We start from the raw sequence: 10828 nt of genomic DNA, 5'->3' as shown, positions 1-10828 counted from the left end.
ATTAAAAAAATTGAGTCAAACGGACTCTAATTATATTTTTTGTTTAATAACTATTTGCAGTAAAAAAAAAAAGAAGAAAAAACCACGACACACAAAAACATGCAGCTTTGCGTTTGCGTGCGATACCCATCAATTAAAAGACGGTTTTCGCCGACAATAACGTAACCCCAAAAACTCTTTTCATTATTATCTCTCCTCCTCGCCTTGCGTAAGTAAAGTAAATTATAATAAAATAACATAAAATCCACTTCTCAAGTCTCTTCTCATCTAAATATGTCTGAATGTATTAAATAGAAGGGAATCTATCAACAAACCACTCAAAGGCTAAAGCCCCTCCCCAAAACACTAGACCAAATTTCATTCATGTAAGAATTTCTCTCTCTCTCTCCTTTCTTTTTTATTTTCTGTGTAGAAGAATAGGTATATCTGTAAATAGTATGCTCCTCTTTGTCGATGCGGTTTTAAGGATTCTGGGTTTTTTTTTTTTTTGATTATTTCTTTCTGATGTCGGACTTTTATGTTGGATAAGATTTTTATCATGTTTTACGGTTTTTGTTGAGTGGGTTTGTCTGCAAACAAGTTTCTTTTTTGAATTCCGGGAATACCCTTTTGCTCCAAATTCCATTTCCTTTTAGGGATTCAACTTGGTATAGATTTTGTTTGTTTCGGGATGAGTAAGAGAAAGATACGTAACGTTTCAGTTTGTCTTTTTTGTTTGGAAATAAGTTTCTTTTTGTGAATTTCAGGAATACCCTTTCTCGCCGGTCAGTATATACCTCTTTAGGGTTTCAAAATATTTTTTAATTTTTGTCAAAAGGAAAGGATAAGAAAAGAAGGCTTGTGATAATTGGATAATTTTGCAGTTGAATGCAAATATAGCATGTCCTATCCGCAAGTGGAGGATTTCTATTATATGGCTGAAGATTTCGTCGATGACATGGATGAAGATAACTACGGTAGAGGTGGTGGAGACATGGATGCTGATGAATACGACATGGTTTGTTTTTCCTTTCCTCTTTTAATTTTTGTTGTTCCTTTTAATTCATTTTCAAAATGAATGATGGATTTTCATTACTTTCTAATTATAATTTGAGCAGCTGACCAAAGTGACTGATACATCTTCTGCACAAGCGCGGAGGGGGAAAGACATTCAGGGGATTCCATGGGAAAGATTGAACATAACTAGGGAAAAATATAGATTAACGAGGCTTGAACAGTATAAGAATTATGAGAATATCCCATCCTCTGGTGAAGCAGTCGACAAGGTTTGTTTCTTCTCCTACCATCTCAAAAATGAACTAGTTTTTCTCTAGGAGGATAGTGTGTTAACCTTAATGGTAATTGGCATTTGTTGTTCAGGAATGCAAGCAGATGGAAAAGGGTGGGAACTACTATGAATTCTTCCACAACACTAGATTGGTTAAGCCCACAATCCTCCATTTTCAGGTTTGTAAGTCAGAAAGTGTTTTATTTCTTTTTCTATTTTCATTTATATTTACTTTTAGATGATGTTGATTTTGGTGTCAAAACAATGTTGTTGTTGAATTTATTTATTTTTTACTTTTAAGTAGTGAAATAGCTATAATATATGTAATAAAGACTGCCTCTCTTATTTGCTTGGTTCAGTTTTGTGCACAGGCAATTATAAAGATACTTGATTTGCTTCTTTTGTTTCAAATAAGGTATCCATTAGTGTCATATTTCATTTATGGGGTTGATTGGTGATATTTACACTTTTGAACCTACAACTTTGTGTGTGTGTCTGGGCTTGTGTGTGCCTGTGTTGTTTCATTAACTTTTAGGTCTCTTTCTTTCTCCCTGCCACCCACAGTATTTTTGCCATTGTACACGGTAATAATTTCACCGTAAGAACACTGGAAGTCATTCCTGGATTTTCTTAGAAGCTTAATATGTATTTTGATTATTGAAATTCAGTAGACAAGTAGGGACACATAAAAATTACTGTGGTAGCAGCAGACCCTTACATACATTCGTTTATCCACTTTTAGTTTGGTAAAAGGATTCTTGTAGCCAACAACTACTATTAGATCAAAGGCTTAGTTGGGTATAAATATATATATATATATATATATATATATATCTGTTTATAAGTCTGCATATGCACACTCATAGATGCATCTATGCATATGTCTGTTTTGAATACTGATCAAACTTTCAATAGATGATTTTATTTAATTTTTAAGGTTTGCTTTACTGATTAGGGATAAGTTTAAAGTTGCTAATATTGACCTGACAATGGCTTTAGTTGTTTGTATTGATTCTTAGTCTTTCAACTTAGTAAGTTGCCGAATTTATTTAGTGATTCTTATGTTAGAAATTGAGAGGCATTTTAGGTTTGTTTAATAGTATTCTGATCTTGTTTGGCAGTTGGTACATATTTTTAGGGAGTTGAAGACTAAGTTTATATTTGACGAGAATACTAAAGACCATTAATATGTGCACTCACTTTCTATTTATCTGGGAAACTTTCCCGCAATTAACTCTTTTATGTGGTAGTGTCCTCATTCAACGTTAGGTCCGATGTATTAGGACACTGATATCTAGTTAGGATTTTTTTTTTTTATTAATCTGCAGTTAAATCCATTCAGTTCTACAATCATCACCAGAGTTACCTTTCACTCTTTACTGGAATGTCATCTATTAACAACCAAAATCTCATCCATTTAAACAAATTTCTTGCTGTTCACATGGTTGTTCATTGGTATATTTGTTAACACTCTCAAACCATAATCCCACATCATGTACAATAAAAACTCTAATGCCCTTGGATTTTTGTTTAAATGATTTTGATCTGGAATGTTTTGTTTGGCTGACCTAATCAGAGTTTCTGTTGATGTTTTAGGTGGCAATAACAGCCAATACCCTTCATTTGATATGTCATATTGTTTAATAGTCTTAATCTCTCAGATATCACTAAAAAGTATCTTCTAAATTGTAGTATATCACATTGTTTATCCCATATCCTTTGTGAGATTCTCTTTTATTGTAGACAGAAAATGCCCAAGTTCATTATTTTCTAAACATCTAAGATTCAGTGATAGAATCCTGTTATTGTGTTATGATATATTTCTGATATCTCTTAGTTTGGAGAAGTGTCTCTTGTGCTATAGTTGTTTCTGAAGGCTTATTAAAACATATGATATTTGAGCAAAATACTCATTTTCTCCCTGTATTGAAATTCAGTCATAGAATCTTATTATTGTTTTATAATATATTTTTGATATCTCTAGTTTGAAGAAGTATTTATTTGTTGTTGAAATTGTATCTAGACACTTGTTATTTGAGCTTAAATAGCCTGTTGTTGAACAAATTTGCAGCTTAGAAACTTGGTTTGGGCTACTTCAAAGCACGATGTTTACCTCATGTCCAACTATTCAGTAATGCATTGGTCATCATTGTCGTGCAATCTGTCTGAGATCCTTAATTTTGCAGGGCATGTAGCACCTACCGAGGTATTACAGTTGTAGTTATTAGCCTTACTGCTTTATAACTTTTCCTTTTCAGCATGATTGATTTTGAAGATAGTTAATTATTATAGTTAATTATTGTAGTAATTTTAGTCTATTTATATCTGCTAACTTCTATTGCCTTATAACTAGAAACATCCGGGAAGTCTATTAGAAGGTTTTACGCAAACTCAAATAAGCACGCTTGCTGTCAAGGACAATTTTATGGTTGCGGGAGGCTTCCAGGGAGAGCTTACTTTTAAGGTAAGTTAATATTTGCAGCATTCTCCTATTTTTTGCTAATATTGGTTTCTTTTGGATCTGCTGGTTATGATATAGAAATGCTAATCTTTTGATTGATGGTTGGGTTTTTTAAAATTCATTGGCTATTGGGGAATATGCCTCTAGAAGTGTATGAGACCTGGTTTGAACCTAAGCCTGGTGAGAAATTCAGAGGATATTGCTTGTTCTTCAGGGATAGAATCAGAATAACCCCAGCAAGTTTTCCTCTCTAAATTAAGTAAGCTAGTGACAATATCTGAGATGACTTTGAAACGCTTGCCATTTGTGTATATGCTTAAACAAATTTGAACACTATCTAGGAATCATCTGATTTTCCATCAGTTATATGATGACTTGTTATACGTGATTAGTCCAAAATAACTTTGGAGGAACTGTATATTGTTCATAGTTAGTGTCTTAATCATCTTGCAAACCTGTGCAAGAAATGGTAAACATTTGATTAGTCATTTTACTAAATTGGGAGAGAGCACGTGTGGTCAACTATCTCTTCTGTAGGATCTCTTCATTTGTTATGATGAGGAGAAGAGGGTATTTGTGTTTGTAAAGCATCTACCGTGTATGTGCGTGAGAATGCATGTGCGCTTGTGTTTGTGTGTGTGTGTGTGTGTGTGTGTGTGTAGAGAGAGAGAGAGAGAGGGAGTTTCTGTGTTATTATGTTATACTGGTATTGGTTTTTGGGATTTGCTCATATTTGGCCAAGTGAGTTTAGATTATTTTGTTACTCATTGGGCTGAGATAACTTCTTCATGTCCAGGCAATTAAACCTAGTACCAAATGCCTTCATTTTCTAAAGTATAAAGTCTTAAAGAAATTATTCATCAGTTGAAAGTTATGCTCTTGAAGGTTATCCATTAGCATATGTAATTTTACACTTACCAAAGTAACTACAATCTGAATGATGCGTAAGTTTTACCATGATCTGTTTAAAATGGCAAACCGCCAAGCCTACCCTTTTTGTCTCATGAAATGTGTCATATCCTAAAATATTACAAGTACTGCATCCCCATCTCTGTACCCATAACATAACCTGGGATGTATTACATTTCTAGTAACCATTTATATGTTCTTTAATTTTAATTTTGAGTTCTGATAGAATTCAAGAAAAGGAATTCTAGAAAATCCTTGATAAATGTTGGCATGTTTATATGAAGAGTGACATGGATTGTCATGCAATAAAAATACTTTTGTCATACTTGGTTTGCTTTTCCCCTTTTCTTTTATTGATATTGTTCAATTTTAATTCTTGTTGATGCAGCACTTGGACAGAAAAGGAGTAAGCTTTTGTACACGGACAACCTTTGATGATAATGCAATTACAAATGCTATTGAGATATATGATAGCTTGAGGTAACATGATATTTGCTGATTGGCTGTTTGACTGGACACATTACATTGAATAAAATACAGATTGAAATTTGAAGCTGTTTTGCAGGGGTGGAATTAATTTTATGGCCTCCAATAACGACTGCAGCTTGAGAGAATATGATACAGAGAGATACCAACTTATGAATCATTTTCGTTTCCCCTGGCCAGTAAATGTGAGCCCTTCAGTTCTTCTTTCTTAACCTCTCATGTTATATCATATGTTCACGTATTTCAGTGCTTTTTCAAAGCGGGAAGGATCTAAGGGTAGTCTTATGGTTATTTGAAGTAAATGATATTTTCACATAATGGAGATAAATGGTTTGATTTGGTTTATGGAATCTGCGTATCAAAGGCAATAGAGATTGTTGCTCCATAATCAAAAAAGCAAACCTAAATCTTCTAAGATGTATTAATGACTTGACTTAATTTTTATTTCCATGACTAAACTTGTTTATTGTGATGCAGCATACATCAGTGAGCCCTGATCGAAGGCTTATTACTGTTGTTGGAGATCACTTGGAGGGGTTGCTTGTTGATTCGCAAAATGGAAAGGTACAAAAATAATTTTCTAGATGATGTTGGAACTGTGCATGTGAGCCTTGGTGCAACAGTAAGGTCCTAATGAGTTTTGGGTTCAAATTAGGGAAATAGCCTTCCCTGAAAGCAGGGCTGAGGTTGTGTATGTGACTCTTGTGCACTGTGCTCCCCCTTTTTAGTATTGGAATTGCCCTTTTCTGCTTTTGAATCATTTAAATTTGGAGAATGCCTAAGACAAAATAGCGAGCCTACCATAAAGAGCAAATAAATTACTAATCTTACAGCAATAAACATGCTTTGATCTTAGTATCTATGCGTGTCTGTTTAGCCTACTCTTTTTCCTTTACAAGTGTCACTTGCCAAGTTGCCATTGGTAGTTTTTCTGACATTAGTAATAATCATTTGTTCCATTTGTGCATTTGAGAAAAAATGAAAGGTCCAGGACAAAACCAGGTGCAAGCACCATTGCATGTGCTTGTTCTTTACTACTTTCTCGGTCAAAGCTTTAACCAGTGATTTGTGTAGATGGTCAGAGTATTGAATTTAAACACTTAAAACAGTGCTATCTTTCTACTGTAGAAAAGTAAGAATTATTGAGCTATTTGAAACTGAAACACATTTTCTGTGGTCTCAGACTGTGGCCACGGTGGTAGGTCATCTAGACTACTCCTTTGCATCTGCATGGCATCCGGATGGACGCTTGTTTGCCACAGGAAATCAGGATAAGACCTGCCGAGTGTGGGACATAAGAAACCTCTCATTGCCAGTTGTGACTCTTAAAGGAAACTTGGGTGCTGTGCGCTCAATCCGCTTTTCATCTGATGGCCAATTCATGGTGGTTGCTGAACCGGCAGATTTTGTTCATGTGTATAGTACGAGGGCCGATTACCGGAAAAGACAAGAGATAGACTTTTTCGGTGAGATTTCAGGGGTTTCTCTGAGTCCAGATGATGAGTCTCTGTATATAGGAATATGGGACAGGACTTATGCTAGTTTGCTGCAGTATAACAAAAGACACACTTATGGCTACTTAGATTCATACTTGTGATTATGTCAATGAGTACTCATGAATGAGTGTGCTGCGTGCTGCTGTAGTTTTGCACCCATTTTGTATTCTCTTTTGTTATGTAGGCTGATTTGAGTGAAGATCAAATATGACTGTAGAATAATTGTATCCTTTTGTTAGAACTTTGCTAGGAGCATGTACAGGACAAATATTATCCTTGAAATGAAATGTCTTACGACAATAAGTTTATATCCATACTTCTTCTAGCTAAGGTAGCACGAGGGAGGTGCGTGCTGGCCTCTGTGATGGAAAACAAGTTCAAAGCCCACTACCTGAGACTTCCAAAAACCTTTATAATGGTTGGTACTTTTTTTTTTTTTCTTGTCAAATTTATTTCTTGTTCTACAAATTCAAAAACAGAAAGCGATTGCTAATAAATGATTTAAGGAGTACCCCAAGAAAATTTCCTATGTACATCAGGTGTACTAGGTCTAGGTGCGGTATCTGTAAGGCTTATGCATGTGGCAATATCTTTTGGATTTGGTAAAATTGGGACGAGTTGGTTGTTAGATATTGTGATGGAGATTTTGGTGAACCCGACCAATGATGGGTTTATGATAAAGATTACTGGACAACAGTGATTTTCATGGTTGATTTGTCTATAAAGTTGCAGGAAGAAGAAGATTCATTCAGCTTATAAGCTGACATTGAAAGATGGAACTTCCAAGAACAAAAGCTGTGGAGATGGGGTTGATAGGACGTCCACTTGGTCTGGGTGTAATGTGGGACATTACATGTAATACTTTATTGTTTCTAATAGATGAATTAGGATTGTAACTGAAAAGTTTAGACCCTCAATTTATAATAATTAAAGAGATTAGAGATCAAAATGAGATTGCATTACATTACATGAAAAGGTTTTTCAAGTTAGAACAGACAGGTGGGACCCAATCTCACTGTATTGACAGACTAATGTTCTTATTCTCCTGTTGCTCCCAGGGAACGATGGGTCATTTGTTTATTGCTTTGGCTTTGTGCATGAATTGAATTTAAATCTTTAAAAAGTATATTTGATTTGATTAATCTCCCAAAACCTTGCATCATTGGTTGGAACATCGAGATATCACCCGTGAGTTGATTTGATTTTTCCAAGTAAAATCCAATTAATCTTTTGATATTTTCTCATGCATGCTTGAATTGATTGATTGATTTATTAATAGCATCAATGCCCTTTTCCTTTTTTCTATTTTGCTGGATTATAAAGCTTAAGGAAGACAAAAATAGAGAGGATCCGTGCCTCAACTTGCAAGGACTCACCTTCCTAAGGACGCTACAATGGTCACCAGGTCAAGCCAGCTGGTCCCAAGGTACAGTTTTAATGGCATTGGAGATCAACCCATTCATCCAACAACACAAAATAAATAAACAAATAAATAAATGTTCTCCATAAAGATTCAATAACAAATTAATTGAACCAAACTCTTTGTTAGTGTTATATAATTGATGGGTTTTTTTTTTCTTTCTTTTTTGGCTTCATATAATTGATACATAATTTAACCCTTGAATGCCAAAAAGAGTACGTGAATGGGGCTTTATCTGAATTTTCCAACAAGAGAAAAAAGTTCGTCTTCTTCTTCCCAAACTTACTGATAAATTAGTTAACTTTCCAAGTGTCACTTTGTCCTTACTAGCGGTATTATCTAAAGGATGAAAGAGACAAAGGAGAGGCCAGAAATGCAATGCAATAGAATTGTTGGGGAGGCGGTGCCGGTGAGGGGCTAAGGAGAGAGAGAGGGGAAGGGGCCCCAGTACCCACATCCATGGCTCGATAAAAGGCTAACGCCGACGCAACCCGTGACCCTGGTTTGGATCTTGTGGGCACCGCGCACGTTGCGTTGGACCCCCGCAACCCTCCAATTCCTTTTGTATTTTATCTAATACTAGACCAGACTAGACTAGACTAGATGTCAAAATTATTTAGTGCTACTCTGTTTAGGGGTTGGTTAATCCATTTTAAATTAAGCCACAGGCAAGTTCCTAGAATGTGTTTTTTAAAGTATCCAAGTGAGTCAGGTTTAATGTAATTAGATGTTATTAAATTGAGATAATTAAGTTTAAATTGAGCTGAAGTAGCTTCATTTTGTCATTTTGAGAAATCCACTGAGCTTGATTTGCTTGGGCGTTCTTGCAGAAGCAAGGACATGTGCTGAAGGGCAAAAAAAGAGGCGGTTGTACAACATTGAACATTTTGGTTTTGTTTGTATTGTCAAGAAATTGAGTCCGTGATTCACCATTACTTTCAAATTTAAGACAAATTTTAAACATAAGTCTTAAATTTTGTTATGAAAGTTTAAATTAATCTAAATCTAATCACGAGAAAAACAGCATCCACATTTATAAATATTCAAAATTTTCTTACACATTCGATGCCATGTAAGGTTAAATTACTTTATTTATTTTTTTAAAATAATTGATATAATATTTTCTCTCACTCAATTTGACCACGTCTTCGTCACCGTCATTCATCCTACTTTTAGAGATATTCAATGTGAGTTAATTTTAAGTTAAATATGTTATGATATGATTTTATCATAAAATTATTATTATTTTTTAAAAAATTAATTTGATAAGATATGTAATACTCACACTTATAAATTTTTCAAAATCTCTCTACTCACTTGATGTAGAATTGAAATAACTTGACTATGACGGGACACTTGATCTGGATCAAACACTCTTAATTACATTTTTAATTCCATACTAATTAATGTTTATTAAAAAAAAGTAAGCATTTTACCTTCATAGTTCATATAAATTAAAGTGGATTTTCTATAATGAAAACAAATTTTACCAATTTTCCAGCTAAAAAGTTTAAGAAAATTGATTAAGTCCTGCACTTTTTTTAAGGCTTCTGTTTTATTAATATATATAGACAACAATCACCGACCATGTTTCTCAAGGGACAGCAAAATCATTAAGGATGTTTCTGCAATGATTCTAATTAACATGATTAATATGTCTCCATCTATTTTCATTATTTATCCTTATATTATATATATAATACTTTTTTTTTTTGCAAAATGACGTTAAAATTGTTGCAGAAATTGTCTTTCTACAATATTATAAATTAACTTAGCGGCCAAGAATCATTTAAAAAACACACGAAAGGGTTCCTACATGTATTATTTGTGTATATTATATATATATATATAGTAAAAATTTGTTAAAAATTGATTATGTAATTTTAATGACAAACGAAATTTAAATGTTTAATAGTTAATTAGCGATGATTAGAAAATTGAATATTAATGACAGGAATATTTTTAAAGAAAATGTGGTATTATATGCTAAGCTTATATCAATAAATATACTATCATTCAAATATATATATATATATATGATTAACTCAAAAGTAGATCCATTTAATTAATTGATAATAAAATAAATCTCAAGATTAGCCTCTCCACTTGGCTTTTTTTTTTTCTTCAAAATAGAAAATTAAACTTAACTTACCTATTTTGTTTTAAGTTTGAGTGGAGGAAAATGGTCAGTCATAGCCAGATATATAATATACATCTATCCTCCCAAATACGACATGGTTTTGGTTAACTTTGCCCAAGTTGTATATATTCCATTCAAGGGGATAAAAATCAATTGAATTTACTCAAATAGTAAGGTAAGATAAAAATTTTTGAATGACTAATAATAAATTAGTTAAATCCGTAGAATCACAATTTTGGTTGTCAATTTCAAAGATTTAATGGGAATTCTTCGCATTTTCCGTGACTTGAAAGGGTCAAACAATTTATTTATCTCGACTTATATATAATAAAAAAAATTAAAATAAAAATTTTAAATTTGAAACTTAGTGTAAAGTTTTTCTTACGCCGAATATGTGAAGGGGACCCCAAAGCAAGTCATTTTCCCACAAAGATTCCTCCGTATATAACAGACCTGTGTGTTACCCATTAGTATAGTGGTTGCTACTACGTCTGGTGTGCAAAATAATAAAATAATAATTGACAATTCAGATGTGGAAAGGGCAGGCACGAGGGGTAAGGAAGAAGCGACAGATTGGGTCACAGCGAAGACGAGGAGTGGGATTAAGCTTCCAGACAAGAGAAAAAAAAGGGCCTGGGCATGGGTTCGG

The 10828-nt window shown here is 33.7% G+C and overlaps 1 protein-coding gene across 1 annotated transcript; it reads left to right on the top strand.

Moving 5' to 3' along the window:
* The first annotated feature begins 169 nt into the window (after nt 1–169).
* LOC110421227 (putative WD repeat-containing protein C2A9.03) lies at nt 170–6933 on the top strand. The gene is made up of 10 exons (XM_021434756.2): nt 170–365; nt 864–997; nt 1098–1265; nt 1360–1446; nt 3339–3473; nt 3621–3731; nt 5026–5117; nt 5203–5308; nt 5601–5687; nt 6307–6933. Exons 2-10 carry the CDS (start codon nt 881–883, stop codon nt 6718–6720), a joined length of 1317 nt encoding a protein of 438 aa, XP_021290431.1. The 5' UTR covers nt 170–365; nt 864–880; the 3' UTR covers nt 6721–6933.
* Nucleotides 6934–10828: the final 3895 nt, after the last annotated feature.

Source organism: Theobroma umbraticum, unplaced genomic scaffold (assembly GCF_002168275.2).
Source record: "Theobroma umbraticum cultivar Fairchild unplaced genomic scaffold, ASM216827v3 scaffold_130.0, whole genome shotgun sequence".
Taxonomy (NCBI): Eukaryota; Viridiplantae; Streptophyta; class Magnoliopsida; order Malvales; family Malvaceae; genus Theobroma; species Theobroma umbraticum.
This window is presented reverse-complemented; position numbering and strand designations above follow the sequence as displayed.